Raw genomic sequence first — 22,148 nt, 5'->3', positions numbered from 1 at the left:
CCACTCTCTCTGAGAAAGTTTGAATCGTGTTGGGTATTTTTTCAGTGGTGTCCATGTGTCTCTTTTGGGGTGTCTGTATTATCCAGCAAGTGCCTGTTGCCTCTCCAAGTGACCTGAGGTCCTCAGATACAATTCTGTGTGTACAGTATCATCAGATTGCCTGTGAATACACCAAGCTCCTTCGAAAAAGCTCTGTCTCTGAGCTCCCTGGCCAAGCTATGCACAGGCATCCAGGAACATTAGGAACACAAACAAACACTGTGCAAAGTGTTGTTTGGCAACATCATCCTAATAAGGGCTGATGCAAAGGGCAGCTTTTAGCCTGGAGGTGAGTGTGGGTGGTGATTTGGGCTGAGGTGACAAAATAGCCACATCAGTTTCTCTACAAGTTCTTCTGGTCCGATGGTGACAGTGCAGTGCAGTGTGTCCTACAGCGTTCCTGCCTAAGGGATAGCCACATCCCACAAGGACATTTGCATCACAGAGGTTCCAGATTACTGTGTCTTGATTGCTCCACACCACTAATGGCTTTGGAGTGCCAGCCCAGGAACTGGGCACAGCACAGCAATTAGAGCCATCTCAAAATCAGAACTACACTCTAAAAATGACAGAGAGTGCATAGCTTGATAGAGAGGTATGCACACCACTTCTGTCTACAGGTGTGTAGTTGGAGGCCCAGGAGCCCAATCTTTGATCTCAGCTATTAGGAGTGATGGCACTAGGCGGAGTAGATTTGTGACAGATGTGGTAAATATTGATGATAGTTTTGCAAAGCCAACGTACCACCATATGGATGCCATGTGTGCAGGGTATACCCAGCCCACTGAGGGGTTTTTTTCTGCGGTATAATTAGCACTGTCTTAAAGACAGAGGTGTTTTTTCTTCTGTGGTGTAATTATCATTGTCTTAAAGACAGTGAAGTTTCACTGCTTGAAAGGATTTCTGAGCCTGCTGAGTAAATGATTACTTTTCCAATGGAACTTCAGTTCCTCTTGTTTCCTTGTGTCCTTAGCTTTGTGGAGGATGTAGTTCTACTCTAATAAAATGTAATTTCCCTTTTTCTTCTCCCTCACATTTTATTCATAAGACAAACTGCGGCGGGAGGGTAAGTATGACTCTTGGCAAAGTCATTTGCAATTGCTGTCATGCCTTCCACAGGATCACCTTTTTTTGTTCACTGTTGTGGCCTTCTCATTTACTTTGCACCACCATTGCTGCTGCTTCATAAATGCATGGAGAGCATCCATCTGCTTTGGTGCAGAGCTTGACCGACATGGTGAAGTTGTGACACGTTCCCAGAAATGGAAGGTCCCCCACCTGTGAATGTGGTTAAAGCTTTAAGTTCTTCTCAGTAATGACCTTAACTTGAAGGGAAGAAATGTCTGCAGCAAAATATGAAAAACTTCAACAAGGGCTTCTTGCCCTTGGTTTGGCTTGCACACAGCCAGAGAAACTACACTGAATAGCAAGAGAGTCTGGTAGGGAGTTTGGACTTGTGAGTAAGGTTAAATCTCTTTATCTAGAGATGAAACCAGCGCCTGCTGCTGCTCTCTAAGGGCTGCCAAAATGCACTAATGTTTGGTAGAGCTTTAACCCCATAACAATCCAGATGAAGTCAGCCATGGTGTTCTGGGTAGCAAGGGAAGCAGGCTCAGAAAGGATTTGTTTGGGGCTAATTAAAATGTAGGTCATGCAGGCAGTAATGAATTTGCTGTGAGATGCGGTTCCTGTGGTCAGCTACAGCAGAGTCCCTGCTCTCAGTAAAGCTTTATTTTTCCGATAGAAAAGGGCTTTGACATCTCCCAGCAATAGAAACCAGTAAGCTACTATTTCCTTGGAAGTGCCCTTTGGCCCCTGATCAACAGAGTGAACAAAGTTTTGCCTTCTGTCAGCTGTGAGAATTGGGCAAATTGTGATTATTTATCAACTAGGAATGAGCTACGAAAACAAGCAATAGTACAAGAGTTCATGCTGACAAAGGGTTTTGTGGATCACAAGGGAAGGGTCAGTGGGAGCATCCAGAAAGAATATCTAATGGTTAACACCTTTAAAAGCCTCTCTGTTTACATTTGTGGCAGGGCAGACCAGTGTGATTGAAATGCAGGGATTTCAGAGACCTCTGCAAGAAGTTAGATTTTTTTTTTTTTAAAGCTCAAGGAAGATTAAAAATATCCCTAAAATTAATGCCCCTAAAAATGTCCCCGGTGATAAATTGTAAAGAGGAAATTAATGAAATAAGGAAGACTCAAAGGAATCTTCATTAGGGATCTTGCTGTCATAATGCCATTCAGAAATTGAGCTCCCTCCTCCTCTGAGCACTGAGGTTACCTGTTCTGTCCCCTTTGAAGGCTTCTCTGAAGGGATGTCTCTGCTCCCTTTTTTCAATGCCTTCTTTTTCTAAAATCCAGTCTACATGATTTCACAGCCAATTTCTACCCTTTGGAGTTGTGACAACATTGTTCTGGAACTCAAAGAGCTTTTCTCCCCTACTGGCACATAATCCCCCATTACAGAGAAGAGTATTGTGTCCTTTCTCAGTTAGCACTGTAAAGTCAAACCTCATATGGGACTGAACTGAAAGTTGCTCTCTTGTGTTGGCCATGAGAGTAGAAGGTGAGGAGCCCCTAATGGCTTTCATCCTCCCTACTGTGGGACACAATTGCCACCTACTGGCTGCGTCCAGGAAGCCTGAACTGGTGGCAGGTTTTGGACAGATGGTGGCAAATTATTTCTTCTCCCTCACAAGCATCCTTGGCTGTGCCACTTTGCTGCTTTGTGCCAAAGCCTTACTGGGTTTAGGCCATGCAGATGAAAATCCATCAGGATTATATGAATGTTGAAATTGCTTATTTTGTTTCCTGAAAAAATATATGCAGTAGTGGGGGTGCTTTCACAGCTGGTTCCAGCAGGAAAGAAATTTAAGATTAATCTTGTAACTTCAGTTGCTAAAAATTAACCTAGAGAAAGTGACTTGAATTCTTTGAAGTTACAGAGTGAAAGTAGCCTTCATCTCATGCCCCTGGGCTAACCCAAGTTGAAGGCCCATTGACTCACCTGCTCTAGACACTGACTTTTAGACAGATGAAACAGGGGAAGGAGGTCCTTATTCTCTGCCTTGAGGTTGGGATGTGGCCAACCCTCCTAACCTCAGCACTACATCTGAGCAAGATAACGAAGTTCATGAGTCCTTTGATGAGAGGCTTGAGAGAAACAGCTTCTGGAAGGGCAGAAATGAAAGAGCAAGATAGTACAGAGGGGTTTGCTACTCAAGGCCCAGGACAGCTGGACCAAAGGCCATTTACAAAATAGATGAGAAGGGATATGTCAGGACTTTGTGGACAATAGCCATCTGCACAGGAAAAGGTTTAAACTGAAGTATAGAGAGATTTGGTTAGGCAGAGATGGAAGAGAAGAATGCATTGCAGAGGGAAGTTTAGCAGCTGCTGTGGATTGATAAAAACAGATTAGATAGTCATCTGTCAGGATGGTTTAGATCCAGATGGTCCTGCCTTGGCATATGGGAATGGTTGTCAGGTATCTTCACCTATGGTTTCTCATTGTATGTACAATGTAGCAGATATGTATGGATATATGCTGGTTCTGGTGATATTTTTGCAAATATGAGCTTCTCTTAAGACTCTGAATCTTAACTGAGAGCATACAAAATATGAATTAAGGCTTGAAACCATGCTGTGCATGAGCAAGGCTGAATATGAACCGATTTGGGACTTCTGTTCCCATTTTAACCCTGTCTCCCCCTGCAAGCATCTCTGACTTGAGCATCATCTTTCATCCAGCTTTTAAAAAGCCTTGATTTTTTTGGCCTTCATCCACATCCCATCCAAGCTGCTAAAGTCTCTCGGCTACACCTCACTGTCCCCATAAACCTTCATGTGCTTCTCCTCCAGACATACACTGGTTCAATACTGGTGGCAGTAAACCCCTACCAGCTCCTACCCATCTACTCACCCGAGCAGATACGCCTCTACACCAACAAAAAGATTGGTGAGATGCCACCACACATCTTCGCAATTGCTGACAACTGCTACTTCAACATGCAGCGCAACAACAAGGACCAGTGCTGTATCATAAGGTGAGTTGCTGAGTTTCCAAATGGGCCATAGCCTGAAAGCAGATGCTGAGCAGATGCTTGATTTGGAACAGCTTATCAGATAGAATCAGACATTGAGTGACTGATTAGATCTTCCATCCACATACTCCCAGTGCAGGGGAGGTCTCTGTTTGCAGTCACTCTGTTTCTTGTAGAGGTGCTTTATCAATACTTTTGCATTTTACCCTTGCAACTCAATAGATCTCATATTCATTTTTAACCTCCACTTTTAAGTTTAAACTCAACACTCCTACAGACGTCAAAAATGCAAACATCGATACTTGCTGCAGGGAAAGAGAGGGCCAGGGACAAGCTTGGTCACTGGACCTGTGGTCATTTACACTCCTGAACAGTGTCTCCAAGCATGGCTCTGCTCTGGACCGATCAGCCTTGGGCACCAAGGAGTGCCTGGTCACAGCTATGGGTAGAGTTCCCTCCAGAATCTGTCCCAAATGGTGGTATGAGCCAGATTTTATGTCCTCAGCCCTCCAACACAATCCTATAAATTCTGAATCCATAGAATCCACAGTCTTTTTCATTTGAATCACCCTTTTCCCCAGGGCGTGCCTACCCTAAGTTTCATTGAATGAAAAGCCATAACTCTGGAACATCCGGTGTGCAGTATTTCAGATACATGAGTCTGAAAAGGCCATTCAGTAAGGCTTATTTTGCTGGTCTAAAAAAGCATCATTTGGGGCCCATAGGAGAGTCAATGCAGTGTGCCAGTGGCCTGAAAAGTGAAATGATTTGCCCATGAGGCCAAGGCTAGGTACTCAATGTCAGGAAGGTCTGTTTCAGTTGCTTATTTTGGCTAGCCCATGTATCAAACACACCATAGACTGACCCGAATATTTCTGCCCAGCCCTTTCACAAGATAACTGAGGTTATCTTTCAGTGCAGAGAAAAGTTTGAGGAATAACTCTGGCTTCCTGCCCCATAAGCTTCTCCTCTCTCCCGTGCTCCTGGTTAGAACAAGCCTAGGAGACCTGTGGAAGTCCCTCCTGGTAAAAGGCTGCATCTCACAGTCTGCCTTATCACAGCTCAAGAGTGGTGGTGATGTCCCATGGGAACAGCTAGATCCTAGACCACAGGGTCATGGTCTGGTGATCATACCTGGAAAAGCACTGATGGAAAGTACTTCACGACCTTCTTGGTGCTGGTTGAATGATGGCATTTGCTGGGGATACCCAAACTCAAGCAACAGTTTGGGCCAAATGGAACACAGAGAAAATCTGGATCTTGGCTGGAAGCTATCTGATACCATGTCCTATCATTTGTCCCACAACCAGGTTTGATCATCCTTGGGATGCTGGAAACCCATCCTTAGTGGTCTCATCCTGCCTACGCTAACAGAAGAGACACAAGAGACAGAAGTTCCTTTGGAGACGGAGGGAGGGACATTGGCAGGGATGCAGCATGGCTCTCACTGACCTCCACTCCTTTGTCTTTGCAGTGGAGAATCTGGAGCAGGGAAGACAGAAAGCACAAAACTGATTCTGCAATTCCTGGCAGCAATCAGTGGCCAGCACTCCTGGATTGAGCAGCAGGTCCTGGAGGCAAATCCCATCTTGGAAGGTGAGGCCTCAGATAACAAAGAATTCTGTTGCTGGAAAAAATAAGAAACAGATTCAGGAACCATAAAATATAACCAAATGTAAAACACTTATGTCACACTTTGAGTTTCCAAAAAAGTGACAAAACTTTTTTTTAAGGTAAACTTTTGCTAAACAACACATTCAGATTCTTTCCATCTGAATTTATTTTTCACAAGACTAATATTCTCTAAGCTCTCAATGTTTCCTTTAATATTTTCGACAACTATTGTTGAAAGCAAAGCATTTCAGCTAACCTGTATTATTTTTTCAACTATTTTGTTACTTTAAAAACTGGGGGGGAAAGTGGTTTTCCACATAAAACAGTACTTTTTTCCCCCCAGAAAATCCATCCAAAACCCTGAATTTTAACTAATTCTGTGTGTAGTATGTAAAAGTGCTGATCAATACATTTTTGCTCTTTTGAAAAATCTCACCACCTCCTCCAGTGCTGGACTGCAAGCAGAGCTTCAGTATCCCATCAATGCTGCATTCAGCAAACTAATTATTTGCTTTTTTTGGCCATAGTTGCAAAAATCCTATTCCTATTCTTAGGAATGGTTTTAAGGAATAGGAATCCTATTCCCATTCTTAGATGGCTCCATAAAACATCAATTTAATAGGACCTGAGCTTCACACCACCTTGTGCTGGCTGTATACAATAGCAAACCCCACCTTTTCCTTCCAAGACCAGTGAATGGCAGCAGAATGCAGAAGAAGAAATAGAGGAGTCCAAGAGAGAACCAGATAAGGAGAATCAGCTTGTGGCCTTAATAGGTTCATTGGCAGGCTGTTACTGTGATCAACCCCACTGTTTTAATTGGATATCTGTAAATTAAATAGGTTATCTAACCCTCTTGACCCAAAATGATGCCACATGTACCTTTTATGCTTATGCAGAAAAACTGCTTTTTCTTTGAAGAATAACATTAGGGTTGTCCTTTAAAGATAGAGGTTTGATCAACCTGATCTAGTGGGAAGGTCCCCTGCCCTTGGCAGAGGGGGTGGAGCTAGATGATCTTGAAGGTCCCTTCCAACCCAAACCATTCTATGATTTTTACCTCCTCTGCTTGGTGAATAACCCTTTAGGAACCAACAGAAGTGTGACAAGCACACAGGGCACTATTGAATATGCACTTGGTCGCTGCTGAGATTCAGGAAAGAGAGGCTCTGTAATTCAAGTGCATGTCCATCACCTGCCAGAAATCCTGGAGCTGAAATTGCGGGGTATGCTGGCTTAGGGCACTCATCCACACCCAACAGAGGATGGACATGGATATCTTTCTCTGCACAGTCTGCTTGCAGGGAGAAGTCTCCTTCTGAAGGTTGGCTTAGTTGTCTGTATTTCCCTTTTGGAAGCATTTTCCCTTTTCTTTTCCTCTCAGTCATTAAATCACTCACCAGCATCTCTGTCATTTTTGCACAGTGTCACCTTTCACACTGCAGCCACTCTTGCTCAACTCTCCTCTCATTTCATCAGCTGCCACCAAAATCCTGCTGTCCTAGACCTGCTTCCTGGATAAGGTCACCCCATTCCCAAGCTTCCTGCTCTGTGCTCCTCTCTGTATTTCCAAGGAAAGTCATCTGATATACATGTTGTTTCCTCACATTGAGATGAAATTGATCCAGCCAAACTTAAGGGAAGACTTTGGGGCTGCTTTTAACCCTCTCAGCCTCACTCTTTTGACTTTTCCCCCCTCATTGAGACCAGATCCATCATCCTCCCTGCATCAGACCCTCTCTAACGCACCATAATTCTTGCAGCTTTCGGGAACGCAAAGACCATCCGTAATGACAATTCCAGCCGGTTTGGGAAGTACATCGACATCCACTTCAACAAAAGGGGAGCCATAGAGGGGGCAAAGATTGAGCAGTACCTGCTGGAGAAGTCCCGGGTGTGCAGGCAGGTAAGGCGATACACCTGCAAGGCGTGGGCAGCTGACCTTTGCCATGCTGTTCTCCTCACAGAGCTGGCACTTGCTCTTCTCCTGCAGGCCCAGGATGAGAGGAATTACCACGTGTTCTACTGCATGCTGAGAGGAATGACCGTGGAGCAGAAGAAGAAGCTGGGTCTTGGGAAAGCCACAGACTACAACTACCTTGCAATGGTGAGAGAGCAGCGAAACAGAGGTTTGGTGGGGGTAGGGTGATGTGGTGAAAGGTCCTTAGCAAGGGAAAAGGAAAAGAGAAGTGCTTCTGTAGCCAAGAGCTGCTTTGCTGGTTATGACCTTCCTGAGCCTTAGCCACAGGGTTTGACAGATCTCTTTGTCTCACCACCACGAGGCTCATAGTCTTAGTGGAAATCCTTAATCCCTGTGTCTAGACCAGGCTATTTCCACACTTTCTGTGAAGTAGAACACAAGCTTTGATGGGATGGTGTATGGTGCCCATGCCACATGTTTGGAAGTAGCCAGGGTGTTAGATAAGACCTGCTGCTCTTGAGGCAGTGATGGGTGTAGAGAAGTGCTTGTCTGGATGGCACGTTCTCAGCAGAATATGGGGCTGAGCTGTGTGTGCTCCAAGTGTCTGACCGAGCCAGCAATCTCCAACCCCATTCCCTATATACCAGTGTTGATATCCAGACGAGCTGATAGAAGCAGGTATAATTAAGGCTGATGCATCATCAGCAAGGCTGGGACCCAGCTTTCTAACTGGATCAGTGGGAGCCTCCAGCTCTCTATGCCCACCTCAGAGGGCTTTTTATCTTCTGCTGATGGCAGTCAGACACAGGGTACCTGGGGACAACAGGGTAAGTGTAGGTCACAAGGCTCAGCACTGAGTCGTAGAATATGACAAAGGGCAGAGCCAGATCCACAAGTTCAGCACCATCCCTTAAACAAAACCTTGCTGGTTCTGGGGGAAGCCCTGAGAGCTTAGGGTGCTACCCTGGTGCTCCCTGGCTTTGCCCCATGCAGTGTGTGCCCCGTTTGCCCCCCCAGGGTAACTGCACGACCTGTGATGGCAGAGATGATAGCAAGGAGTACGCCAATATCCGCTCCGCTATGAAGGTCCTCATGTTCACCGACACTGAGAACTGGGAGATCTCCAAGCTGCTGGCTGCCATCCTGCACATGGGCAACCTGCAGTATGAAGGTAAAAGGACAAAATACATGGTCCAGTGCACTGCTGCTCTTTATTCTGCCTGCTGGCAGAGAGCCAAGCTTAGGGATGGAGAGCTGTATCCAGAACACCTTTCAGGGTGCCATGCCAGGGACTCAGTGTTTATTATGGCATTGTAAGGACAAGGAATAAGGAATAATTCCACCTGCCCACAGAAGCTCTACCAGGCTGCAGTGTGCTCAATGACATCCACGTTTCTGAGTGTTGTGAGGTCGAATATGGACAGAGGTCATTCAGTAGACTCAGGTTTTACTAAGAGAGACTAATGGAGTGTTTGACAGGTGCCTGTGTGATTGGATATACCTTTGTAAATGTACTAAACAGCTCTGCTCTCAGAAATGACACAGTGATTTAAAAAGCCTCTTCAGAAGGCAGAAGTCTAAAGCACTTAGGTGCTAAAACATTTCTACATTATTTACTATCTGGTCTGGCAGAGCTGAGTACAGGTCCTTTGCAGTCAGCAGCAGGACTCCAGCAGATGTGTGAACTTTTCTCTCCCTTCTGATGGCCAGATTTTGCCAGGACATCACACAGAGGCAGTGGAGAATGACCCTTTCCCTCACCCCATCCACCTTCTGCAGAGACATGTCCCTTGCTGATGGCTTTCCCTCTGCCTTTCTTTCCCCAGCTCGGACCTATGACAACCTGGATGCCTGCGAGGTTGTTCAGTCAGCATCGCTCATCACTGCGGCAACATTGCTGGAGGTCAGTGGCCCTGCAGTGCTGCTGGTCCCCTTCTGATTCCATCCCAGCTTTTTAGTATTGTGGCAAAGCTTGTCCGAGCCAGCCTCCTGTTGCACCACCAGCTCTGGGAGGCTGAAGAGGCCTGGATAAGCCATATTGTGTCCTGCATTGGCAGCTTGAACGTGAATGTCTCCATCTGGGCTGAGTAGCCAGAGGAGGCTGCAAAGATACTCAGAGGGCTGGAGCACATCTTCTGTGGAGACAGGCTGAGAGATCTGGAGTGTTTCAGTCTGGAGAGGAGAAGGCTCTGGGGACAACTTAGAGCCCCTTTCAGTACCTAGAGGGGCTGCAAGAGAGCTGGGGGAGGAACTTTTGACAAGGACATGGAATGATAAGACAAGGTGGAATGGCTTCAAACTGAAAGAGGACAGGTTTAAATTAGATATTAAGAAATTCTTCACTGAGGGTGGTGAAGCACTGGAACAGGTTGCCCAGGGATTTTGTGGCTGCTCCATTTGTAGGCATGTTCAAGGCTGGGACTTTGAGCAACCTGGTCTAGCAGAAACTGTTCCTGTTGGGGGGCTAGAACTAGATGATCTTTAAAGGTCCTTTCCAACCCAAAATATCCTATGATTCCATGACTGGGTTATCTGAAGTCTCCTTCATATCAGCAGATAGGAACAGACCCTCTGGTGGGTCTAGCACATTTTACTAGAAAGGACATCCAGAATACCTCAGTCCCTAAAGTAGGGTGTTTCCCTCAGTGATATAAATAAAGTTCATAATGGTACTTGAGACATATGTCATATATATTCTGTGTGTCTGAAGAGTGAGGTGAGTTGACCCTCACTGAAATCATCCATGCAGTGACTGGGGCATTCTTCAGTGGCCTTCTCAAGAGCTAACAGGGACATCACCTCATCTCCTTAGGCACTGTGGCCCAGAGTGTGATCCACAGTTCTCTGTCCACTTAGAGAGTGGAGATTTCCCTGATGAAGTACAAAAATGGGTCAAGGTGATGCAAAGCTTTAACCCATGCTGGTAGCATACAGCTTTGCAGGCTTTGCTCTGCCTTCTCATCCTGTGCTCCCCCACCTCATTAACATCTCATGCTAAGTCCCAAGAACACCTTCCAGATTAAAATACAGTATAAAAATGTTAATTTTTCTCTCTGAAAAAGCCTGTGTCTTCATTTGAGGTACCTCCCCTGTACAGCAGCTGTGTTTGATGTTGTGTCTGTCAGGTTGAGCCTCAGGACGTGATGAACTGCCTTACCAGCCGGACCATAATCACCAGGGGTGAAACTGTCTCCACCCCTCTCAGCATGGAACAAGCGCTGGATGTGAGGGACGCTTTTGTAAAGGTAAGTCTCAGGGCATTTCCTTGTGCCTTCTCTTGATAAGCTGAAGAAATCTGCCCCTTCTGAGACTGTGCCTGTGTGAGCTCAGATCAGCAAATGCCCTTGAAACCCTGTTCTAATTGGGATGTACAAAGAGTTGAGGTGGAAGAAATGTATGGAACATGCTCTGCAAGGGATTTGGCATCTGGATTGGAGATTGTCTGTACTCAAAGGGGACCTGCTGAAGGACCCATCATTCTGAAATTACCTCAGCTTCTAGAAAGATCCTCAACTAGTGTAAATCAGAGCAACTCTACCAACACCTCCAGTGCACACACCCAAAATTCAGGATTTGGAAATGTAAGCAGCAATAAATACAGCTGAACAACACAAGGCCAGGGATAGAGCAATCCAGAAGCCATCAGAGCACTTAGAACATCTTGAGGCTTTGGAGTGAAGCAGGTTGATGGGATAGGTGTGGATCACTGCTGTGCTGTTTGCAGCCCCATGTAAAATTACAAGACAAGCATTATTGGCATGCTTTGACCAACTTGGGTCCTCATTTTATCTGGGGAATTGGTCGATCAAGCTGGTTTGGAAGCTAACTAGCCTGCAGTGTCTTCTCTAGTGGTGATGGGCCTTTGAATTAGTCTCCCCTCTTGGTCACATTACTGTGGCTTATAAAATAAAAATTAACAACAGTTTAAAACATGAAGTTCTGGAATTACTGAAGCAGCAATATCTGTGTCATTAGGTCATCAGAGTGTTCAGCCAGTGCTGCACTGTTTCAGTGAGCACCTTGTTCAAGTGAGCAAGATGTTCTTGCAGCATAACATGGCTCTGCTCTGCTGATCTGTAGAGAGAAACGTGTGGAAACCAAGGAGAGGACTGTCTGGCTTCACAGCAGGCCCAAAGATCCAAAATGTAGCACTATCCAAATTTAGAGGTTTGCGCTCAATTGTCTTTTAGCTAGGCTTTCAGGCTTTCAGGTCTGTTTTCCTTGATCTACATAATGTTTCTTGAAGCTTTAAGCCATGCCAAGAGTCTGGCACAAACGTTGGTGAGCACATCCTCAGGGACTGTCTGGTTGTTGGCCATGCTTTAAGAGAACGTGTGCCATCAAGGGTGAAGTGGTGACACAGACTAGCAGGACAAACTGCTGAACTGTCTCAGTGAGCTCCATCTTTGCAATGTTGCAGGGAATTTATGGGAGACTTTTTGTGTGGATCGTGGAGAAGATCAATGCTGCAATTTACAGACCTCCTTCCCAGGAACTCAAAAGTATCAGGAGATCCATTGGCCTTCTTGACATCTTTGGCTTTGAGAACTTCACTGTGAACAGGTATGGAGCCTGCAAAAGGAGAACCAGGTCTTAATCCTCCTTCACAAGCCCAAGCTCAAGGTCTTGCAGTCCTTTCACCTCTCCTGAAGTGAACTGGACTGGGTTGGACCAAGCCTAATTCTATATGAGAAATTATCAGAGCTAATCAGTCAGTTTCTAAACTGATTTAGACCACACACATAACATTGTTTTGAGAAAAAAAACTGATTGTCTGAACCAATAAGGAAATTCTAAGCCAACAGCAGCTTTACTGAGTGGTTGACAAGGTCTGAGAGTATTGCTTAAAGCATGAAGAGAGATGTAAAAAAAATTAACCAGGGTGTATATAAAAAGGCCTTTTCTTGACTTTCCCTCCACAGTTTTGAGCAGCTTTGCATTAACTTTGCAAATGAAAACCTGCAACAGTTCTTTGTGCGCCATGTCTTCAAGCTAGAGCAGGAGGAGTACAACCTGGAGAACATCAACTGGCAGCACATCGAGTTCACGGATAACCAGGATGCCTTGGACATGATTGCCATCAAGCCTATGAACATCATCTCCCTCATTGACGAGGAGAGCAAGTTCCCCAAGGTGTGTTTTGGACTCAGCCTTGCTGCCAGTGGTTCTCCTGATTTTATCCCCTTTGCACTTGCATGCTGGCAACCTGTGAGAGATCTGCTCAGCCCCAAACACACATTCACCAGTGGCCTGTCTATTTATAGTTTTTATTGCTCTCTTAAATTTTCTTCCATCACTGTGACAGAAACAAGTGTTTCTGATGGGAAAATATGCCTGCAAGAGGCTCAAAAACATCTATTGGCAAAGTTTAAGAGAAAATAATGTAAAATACACTCCTTTTGGAGCATTATTTTGAATACAGAACTACATACCAGTGATATTTAATTAATTTCTGTAATTTTTGCACTTGGCATATTTTCTCCAACATATCACTTCTCAACATAAATGCACATTGTCACCAAGTCAAGAAAGAAATGTGCTATTGACTGGAAAATTATTTCACTGGGAATAGCCTTGGTTAAATGTCAGATCTTTTCATGCATGTACAGGGTACAGATGCCACCATGCTGCACAAGCTGAACTCCCAGCACAAGCTTAACACCAACTATATTCCTCCGAAGAATAACTACGAAACCCAGTTTGGCATTAACCATTTTGCTGGAATTGTTTACTACGAAACAAAAGGTATGGGGCAGCTCCTAGGGCACTGCAGGGGGTGAGGGGATGTTCATGGGCAGACAAGCCACTGCTGTGTTGGAGCAGGGCAGTGTGGTAGTCCATGGTCATGTCAGTGTTTTCCTTTTCCGGCTGCAATGACTTGACCCCCCAGCTGTGCCCATGAGCTGCAGAGTTTGGTGCTGTTTCATTCATGTGTGCCTGTGACAGAATGGCAGTGCTTTGCACCACTGCGTCCTCAGTCCAGTCTGAAGATGCACTTCTGTCTTCCTTCTCATGGTCTCTCTCTCTGCTCACTCATTACTCCCATTACCTCACCAAGAACATCCAGTAATCCAACAAGCCAGAAGCTGCTTGCAACTCACGTGCTGACCATGTTGCACTGTGTCATCTATGTGTTGTCCCATTATTTCTCTAGGTTTCTTGGAGAAAAACAGGGACACGCTGCATGGAGACATCATTCAGCTGGTGCATTCCTCAAAAAACAAATTCATCAAGCAGATCTTCCAAGCAGATGTGGCAATGGTAATGCAGGCGGGAGAAGATGTTTATTCAGGAGGAGGGGTGTGTCCTGGAAGGGGTGGAAGATTTGCAGAGTCATGTTGCTCCGATGCTCCTTGGGGTGTTCCAAACCTGCTAGTGAGAGTCAACTATCAGAAATGTTAATGCAGTGTCATGGGTGCATCCACATTCATGCCCCCAGTTCACTGCATTTGGTTCATCAAATACTATTTTTTTGCTATCATGGCCCCTCAGACTTGTGTAGGGATTGGAACAATCAGGTTTGTGATTGTAGAAATCTGAGAGAAAGTAACTGTGCCTTCCAGTTAGGTCATCCAGATGTGTGTATTATAGAATGAGAAGTAAACTAACAGAGAGTAGGTTTAGATTAGGTGTTAGGAAGTTCTTACCTGTGAGGGTGGTGAGATGCTGATATAGATTGCCCAGAGAAGCTGTGGATGCCCCATCCCTCAAAGTGTTCAAGTGTTCAAGCAATCTGGCCTACTGGAAGGTGTCCCTGCCTATGGCAGGAGGGTTGGAACTAGGTGACTTTGAAGGTCCCTTCAAACCCAAACCTTTCTATGAGTCCAAGTAAAAGCCAAATACTTGTCAACCAGAGTAGAACAAAAGGACAATCTTGCTGGTCCTTAAGCACCACAAGAAGACTTGAAGGGAACAGTTGTGTTTTACTGTTACAGCAGCAGAGAGAGGGAACACCAGTTATGAAAGCTGAACTTCAAAGCTCCTCTTTCCGCATCCCAGTTCTCCAGAAGGTTATGTGTCTACTCCACACTCAGTGTGAGAGAAGACTGTGTGCCCTGAAGTTTCAGAGAAAGGCAGTTACCTCTGTAACCCTTTCCATCCCATTTGAACATTTATTACTGGGATACCAGCTTAAATGCTGAGATTAGTGACCATTTCACTTTAGTAACACAAATGTGCAATATTTTCTTCCACAAGTTGAACATCTAAATCTCTCTACTCATCCCTGCTCCCAAGATTAAAGTAGAAAGTGTTTTAAGATGTCAGTCTTGCAGAATCTGAAAGCCTGTACAGATCAGTCACTATGGCCAAATCCCCCAGTCTTTCCCAAGGCAAAAATCATGGGACTGCAGAGGGTGTGGGAATAACATTTTTCAAAGCAAACACATTTTTTGGCAGTCGGAGTCCCATTTCCAAATGCCAGCCAATGCCACTGATGGACCAAGGGACTTAGGGACTTTCAGGAGTGCCAGTTTGTAAGTGCTGAATTCCTTTACTTGCCAAGGGAAAGAAATATTTGCATTCCCAAGACATTTCTTTGAGTATGCTACGTGCTGTTTTGCAAGCCTTGTTCATAAAGTTCAGCCATTCACTTTTGCTCCTGATGATATTAATGGTGGTTATCCTTTTGACTTCATTTGGAATAAACGAACATTTATCAATTACTAATTAAGCTATCAATTGGCATGACACTCCTATTGGGTTCAGAGCTATCCTCAGAAGTGGATACTCCTGTTGAAGTAGACGCTAACTCCCTTAGCATCAGTGCTGCTGCTTACTTTGCTTTTGATTGCTTATTCCTTGCTGCTTTTTATTTTTGGTGTAAGCTTTGCAGTTGACCTTGGAAGTGATTTCTTTCTTCTTTGGGCAGAGCAGAGATGCACTCTGGGGCATCAGTTAAAGGGTTTAAACAGTCACACAAGCTTTCTCACAGGGATCCCTACCAAACCATCTTTAAAATATGCTGGAGGTATATAATAGCAAAGTTGAGATGTCTGCCTGAATGTTGTCTAGGATCTGAGAACTGAAACCTCTGAAAGCATTGGATCCCTTTTTTTTAACATAAACTGTTTGAGATTTTTTTATAGTTCCACTAGACATCTTCAGAATGTGCCCCAAGTGGTGGTCTCTGTGCTTTGATACGTTAATGATGCCTGAGTTTCTTTTTGGAATGAGAGATTTTTAGCCCGATGTCATAGAACTGGAAGAAGAGCCAACATTGTGTGCAAGCTCCTCTAGTCATGCACACTGTCACTGTGAACCTAGAGAGCACTAATTCCCTGAACACCACCACACAAAAATTCTCAGACAAGCAGGATCCAACATGGGGCTGGGATGCTTTTGCCATTGCTTTCCACCAACGTTTATTAATGTCTGCAGCCCCTTTATTAGGACACGTGCCCCAAAAGAAGGAGCAAGTGAGCCTGGGTCACAGAAATTAACTGCATGTAGCAGTTAATGTAGCAAAGCTCTATGGTGAAGTGTCCTTGGAATGCCCTGGAGCTGTGCATGCCTTTCCCCAGCTTCAGTGAGGCACTATGTGTAGGAAATTTCCAGAGACACTCAGGCTTGGTCAATCAAATGTAACATCTTCTCTTAAAGAGAGACAAGGGGCTGTTCTGCTAAGGCCCTAATCAAATCCTGAGGCTCAACACCTTCCAAACTTTGGTCCTCAGGAGCTTATTGATGAGTTTGTAGGATTTTGTGAGTCAGGTACAAGTCCACATCTACCTTACATTCAGTCTTTCAAATGGGGCCCTTATATTCCAGAAACTTGAGAAAGCCACAGATCAGAGAAATTTGATAACTGGTTGAGATTGTATATTTGAATGTTGTAGTAACTGTTTGGTCCCTGAAAGACCTAATACCTGTACACAATGAAACCTGTGGGGTGAACTGGGCATTTCTGGAGCACATGGGGCTGTAAAGTCTCATTTATTCATGGTCATCACAGAGAGGGTTTATCTGCATGTGTTTGCTGAACAGGAACATTGCTTTGAGTGGTGCCAGGTGAAATTATGGATTAAGTGGGAGTTGTACACTGTTCCTCTGAGGAATCAACTGGTATGGTCTGGCAGCACTGCTTGTTCAAGGAACAGGGAGAAGGAGCAGTGGAGGATGGAACCCTGTAAAGTGAAAAACAAATGGGAAACTGGGGGGCAGGGTGTCTTTCCCCTTGGCAAAAGTTTAAATTCTATCAAAAATACCTGATTTGGGGATTGAAATTAGGGAGGAAGGGAGGGATTTCTTTACAGTTTTTGTGGTTTGTTCCTGGCACCTTCCCGGCCACTGTATATTGAGAGCAGAGGTGTGTGAGGTAGAAGAGTGGGAATGGCTGAAATTGGATAGATAGTGAGGTTAAAAAATGCATAAAGTTTGTTTCCAGGAAGCAAGAGCTGAACACTGGCAGTTCCTTCAGAGAAGTGAACATCAAGACAAAGGAGGAAATCCAGGAGAGGGTTAAACAAAAATCTAAGAATTAATGCATTTTGTTCATGAGATATATAACAGCTGGACTTCCAAGACTAAAAATGTCAGGCTCCCATTTCAGTTATTCCTTCTTTTCACTATTTGCTCTTCTCTGTCTCTGTTTTGTGTTTTGTTTTGTTTTTTTACCTGTGCTTCGTGTAGTTTCTCTGTGGCTATGCATCCAGCACATTTGGCCAGTCGCCCACACCCACACCAAAGGTAAACTGAATACATGAGTTCCTCTTTTGTATACTCACCTCTCCTTGGCAAGGATTGTGCTTTACTGCTGTTGGTTTATTCCTCTTCCTGCACTATCTATAGAGGATCCATTTCAAGTGACCAATGTGTTGGAGAGCATTTTTACAGCTTGTTGAATAGGTACAGGGGTATTACTGTGTCACTTAATTCTAGGACACAACTCAGAAGAACTTTGTAGTGATGGGAATTTGGTTTGGATAAAATCAGAACCAGGCTCAGCCAAGGTTTTGAGGATTTTTTCCTGATATTTGAATCATTCTAAATAACTTCAGATGGATAATCTGGGATTTGGCTGTTTTTTACTGTGGTGCCACCATTGGCTGCAGTGGGACATTATTCCTCCAAACAACTGCAAATCTCACCCTGTGTTACACTTATTGAGGCAAGACAGCTCACATGCAGAGACCCCTGGTTTGCATTTCTGGGTTGTTAGGAAATTATTATGCTATTATTTTTGGAGGTGGAAGGTTAGTTCTTTTTCAGGGGGACCTCAGATCCAAGCCTTCAAAGACAAGATAATATGAAATTTTGTTGTGATCATCAAAACAGGCTTTTGGCACCTCTTTTACATCTTTTCTGTTGCATCTCATCTGCTGACTGGTTCTGATAACTTCCAAACCTTGCTTGCTATTTATTTGGCCATAAGGTAATATTGTGTGCTAAAAAATTTATGACTTTGTGACTACTCACATTTCCACAGTCCCTTGATAATCAGAGGATTAGCCTACTTTTCAAAATTCAGCTCTTTGCATGGGGCTGAATTTCATCCCTTTTTACTTCTGCAGTATCTTGGATGTTTGGATTTGGAATTCCAATGAGGAGGATCTGACCCAAAATGACTGAAAGACATTAATTCCAGAGGTGGACTCCTTCCCCTCTGTATCATGGTGAAAATTGTTTCAATTGGAACATATCACCGGGCCTTGCTCTACAGTTGTACCAAAAATAAAAGGCTTTCCTGAGTTAGGATACAAGAGAGCTGGAGAGGGCCTTGAGTGATTGGACAAGGAGAATGGCTTTAAAGTGAAAAAGAAAATGTTTACTTGAGGTATTAGGAAGAATTTCTTTCCTGTGAGGGTGGCAAGGCACAGGCACAGGTTGCCCAGAGAAGCTGTGGATGCCCCATCCCTTGAAGTGTTCAAAGCCAGGTTGGATGGGGCTTTGAGCAGTCTGGTCTAATGGAAGGTGTCCCTGCCCATGGCACTGGGGTCAGAACTAAATGAACTTTAAGATCCCTTCCAACCCAAACAATTAATAATTCTGTGATTCTATGGTGGGATTAAATCCAGGAGACAAATGTGCAAAATCTGTCAGAAATGTTTAGACCAGTTTTTTCCTCCGAAGATGTCAACAGGTGATACGGGGAAATGGGAGTTTTGTTATTGTCATAGTTGATCTTACAACTAAACTTTGTGGTTTGTAGATTTTCTAACAAATAATAATATTTCATATTTGTTAGACACTGAAGTAAAGGTGGAACAGCCAAGATAAAAATGATTTTTCATTCATATATATATACACATATACATATATGTATATATATATATGTATGTATGCATCTCAATAAGCTTGTAGTTCAAAACAGTGATACTTGGCACTGTTATGTAGCCCAAGTCACCATTGCATTGGAAGGCACTTTCCAGACTGCACACCCTTTAGGAGAAAGACTCTCTTCACTATATGATGCTGCAGAATGAGGTGGCCTCAGCTTTCAGTGGTCACCTGAAGGTAACTCCAGTGACATTTCATATAAAAATATTACAAAGAAAAGCATCATTTTGCCCAGAGACTGCATGTCACATTGGCATGGCTCAATTTAGTGACCATACAATCCTAAAGAGATGGGAGGATGGTCCTTTGTTCAGAACCTTTCCCCAGAGTATTGCTGGTGACACATGCTTCACCCTCCTTCCCTAGCTGTCCTCAAGTATTTCATCTTTCTGCATTTCCACTGAGGCAGGCTGCCATCTCCTGGTGTGTTTCAGCTGCACCAGCAGCCTTGTCATTCAAGGAGGAGAAGGTGCAAAGAGACAGAAGGAATAACCTCTACCATTTCTGGCTCAGTGACATTTCTCCTTGTAGCTGCCATCCTCCTTGCCTTTTGTCTTGGTGTTACTGCATAAGCCATGTATGTGTTTGCACTTCCAAAGTTCAGACTGGCTTGAGATGGCAGAAAGAAGCAGAATTGAAGCATGTCTGGATGTCATGCTGGTCTGCACATCATTCTAAACTCTCTTCTGCATGCTCCTTTTCTGTAAATCATCTATTTCTCTTCTTTTTCTTGTTTTTGCTCTTCTGTTTTTGAGTATTTTCCTCCTTTGATGTTAAGTACAGGCTGAGTGCTGCAGTCTGGGGTACAGCACCTGTGAATCCTGCTCATCTTTCCCCATTTTACACAGGTCTCATCCTCCCTTCTACTGGGCTTTGTATGAACACAAGTGAAGAGAGTCTGAGTCCCAAAGATGTTACCGTCTCAGAGTTTGAAAGCTAGGAAGTGTCTGGCTGGGCAAAAGCAGTATGTATCAGCCCTTTCTCCATCAGGCTATGGGGACTGGGTCTGGCTTTAGCTTAAAAAGTGCTTCTCCTCTGCAGTAAATCCTGTATTATCAGTGCCTTGCTAGGCTGTGTTGAGAGGCTGCTCACTCCTTTTTTTTAAAGTAATTTTTGTTGAAGGGTCATTTTGTTGAAGTAAGGGAAGAGGTGTGATTCTCTCCAAGCTGCTGTTGAGGTGAGGCAGAAGGAACCACAATTGACACCACAATTGAGTGGTGTCACCCATCCCTAAAGGATGGAACTGATGCAAAACACTTGTCAGGTTATTTATTGTACGTCTGAGAGCCTGAAAAATGCCCATGGGGTGGTGCCCACCATTGAGAGGGGTCTGTGCACAAATGTCAGGCCCTGAAATGTCATCCCTCAATGGGATGAAGTGGTCTTGACAGGGGGAGCCCAGACTGCTGTGACTATTTGGACAGGAAGACAAGCTGCTCTCTGGTCACTGTCCCTTCCTTCCAACCCCTCCCAGCAAAAAGCCCTCAGATATAAGGATGGAGGTGGCACCACTACTTTTTGCCAGATCTGGATGCATGCAGGAAAGAAATGCAAGGCACCAGCAAGCTGGAGAGGCATTTCTTGCTGTCTGGGAGCAAACCACTCGTGCATTCCCTTGTAGGCCCTTGTACAAAGTTTTGCTCCCTTCCTAACACCATGGCTTAAAAATGATCTCTCCCAGCCAAGCCCAAACTGACTAAAATTTGGCTAACATGCAATTGTTTCGGACTGCCAGCCCTGCTCCTGCATCTGTTGCTGCTTCCAACCCCTGTGGCTATCCTTCCCCACCTCACAGAGGTGGCCTCGTGTGCATAATTAGCAATGTGATGAGAAAACATTCATCAAAGCCTTTCAAACCAGGATTCTTGCTGAAAGAGCCTTTTCCTCAGAAAATCTGCAACAAAATATGAGCATCAGACTCGCCAGTGCTCTGCAGGTAGCAGCTGTATCCATTAATTACCCCAGATTTGTTAACAGTTTGTCCTTCTGGGGAGGATTTTGCTGGGAGAGATCGCTGGTAGCCCCCCATGCTGTTCTTGGCAAGCAGGCCAGGTTTTTGTGGTGTTTGCATGAGCTGGGTTTTCTCTTGTTGGAATTCCATGACGACTTTGTGCTTGTCTTGACTGGGTTTGTCTCAACATCACATCGAGCCTGAGCTGTGTAAACTCTCTGTTCGTGGCAAAGGGGTTGGACTAGAGGGAATGTGTAATCCCTTCTGATCCAAACTATTCTGTGATTCTATGGAATTCCTCAGTTTTGGGGGGCGGGAATGTTAAAGGTTATTAGTGATATGTGGTGAAGCACATGTAAAAATTTCAGCAAAAGTAGAAATAAAAACGGTAACAGAAATGTGCAGATAAACACTGCAAAACATGGCAGCAAGGCCAGTGCAGATGAGGATTTTGTGACTCCACACGTGGCTTGACCACCTGCAAATAAGAGGATATTAGAAAGAAAAATCCTGCTGGAATTCTCCCTTTAGGAATTCTTTAGCCATCAGGTCATGTCACAGGTCATGTTACATGCTCAGCCTGTCTTTAGTTAAGAGGGAGTTACCTCCTGGTGCCTAACTGTTCTTCCAGCCCTCCAGCATTACCTGCTGCCCCACAAAGGCTCCCTGAGCACCAGATCCCACTAGACACACAGCACCACTGTGACTGATGTGTAATGAGCTCAGGTAATAGTTTCTGGCACATGAAATGAGCTAGGGACTTGATTTGGAGGTGGTTTAACAAGGTTTTCCCAGAGCAGGGAGAAGGGACTATTAAGGGAAACATACACAGCCTCATTTAGAAGCACTTGCCCCAAAATAGAGATTGGATTATTAATTTGACCAGGGAAGCTGAACCAAGAAAAATACTCCAAATCTTCCTGATCTCCCTAAATACTCACCTCATTTAGTCTAGTTAATATTCTTCTCCAAAAGCAACTCAAATCTGTGGTAGTACAGGCTGAGGAATCTCAGCAGAAGTTTCTGGAACTGTTGCAGAGTCAGCCTGCAACAAGCATTCTCCTGGGTTATTTTTTACCCTAAATGAGTCTCTGGTTCTTGTTCCAGGGAGCAGGAGGAGCCCTGCCTGACACGAGGAACCATGACAGAGGATTTGGCATGCCCATGCTGCAATGCATGGGGACAGGGAAGCCCACACTGCTCCTGAGAGCATCCCCGGGCAGGTGCACTGCCCCAGGCTGTAATACAGAGAATTTTGATGGCCCAGAAGACCCCGTTTGCTCCTATAGACACAT

The 22,148-nt window shown here is 44.6% G+C and overlaps 1 protein-coding gene across 1 annotated transcript in view; it reads left to right on the top strand.

Moving 5' to 3' along the window:
• The window catches only part of MYO7A (myosin VIIA), a 99,061-nt gene that overhangs the window by 42,359 nt on the left and 34,554 nt on the right, over positions 1 to 22,148 (top strand). The window contains exons 5-17 of the mRNA XM_054269914.1: positions 1,088 to 1,105; positions 3,909 to 4,093; positions 5,565 to 5,686; positions 7,468 to 7,610; positions 7,698 to 7,811; positions 8,643 to 8,796; positions 9,452 to 9,552; positions 10,757 to 10,870; positions 12,046 to 12,188; positions 12,548 to 12,758; positions 13,235 to 13,370; positions 13,780 to 13,886; positions 17,256 to 17,312. Coding sequence (XP_054125889.1) covers positions 1,088 to 1,105; positions 3,909 to 4,093; positions 5,565 to 5,686; positions 7,468 to 7,610; positions 7,698 to 7,811; positions 8,643 to 8,796; positions 9,452 to 9,552; positions 10,757 to 10,870; positions 12,046 to 12,188; positions 12,548 to 12,758; positions 13,235 to 13,370; positions 13,780 to 13,886; positions 17,256 to 17,312 — 1,605 coding nt within the window. The remainder of the gene's footprint in view (positions 1 to 1,087; positions 1,106 to 3,908; positions 4,094 to 5,564; positions 5,687 to 7,467; positions 7,611 to 7,697; positions 7,812 to 8,642; positions 8,797 to 9,451; positions 9,553 to 10,756; positions 10,871 to 12,045; positions 12,189 to 12,547; positions 12,759 to 13,234; positions 13,371 to 13,779; positions 13,887 to 17,255; positions 17,313 to 22,148) is intronic.

Source organism: Melozone crissalis, unplaced genomic scaffold (genome assembly GCF_028551555.1).
Source record: "Melozone crissalis strain CALT ecotype California unplaced genomic scaffold, PUWL_Pcris_2 ptg000008l_1, whole genome shotgun sequence".
In the NCBI taxonomy this organism is placed as follows: domain Eukaryota; kingdom Metazoa; phylum Chordata; class Aves; order Passeriformes; family Passerellidae; genus Melozone; species Melozone crissalis.
The sequence above is the reverse complement of the archived record's forward strand: the minus strand, read 5'-3'. Positions and strand labels throughout refer to the sequence as shown.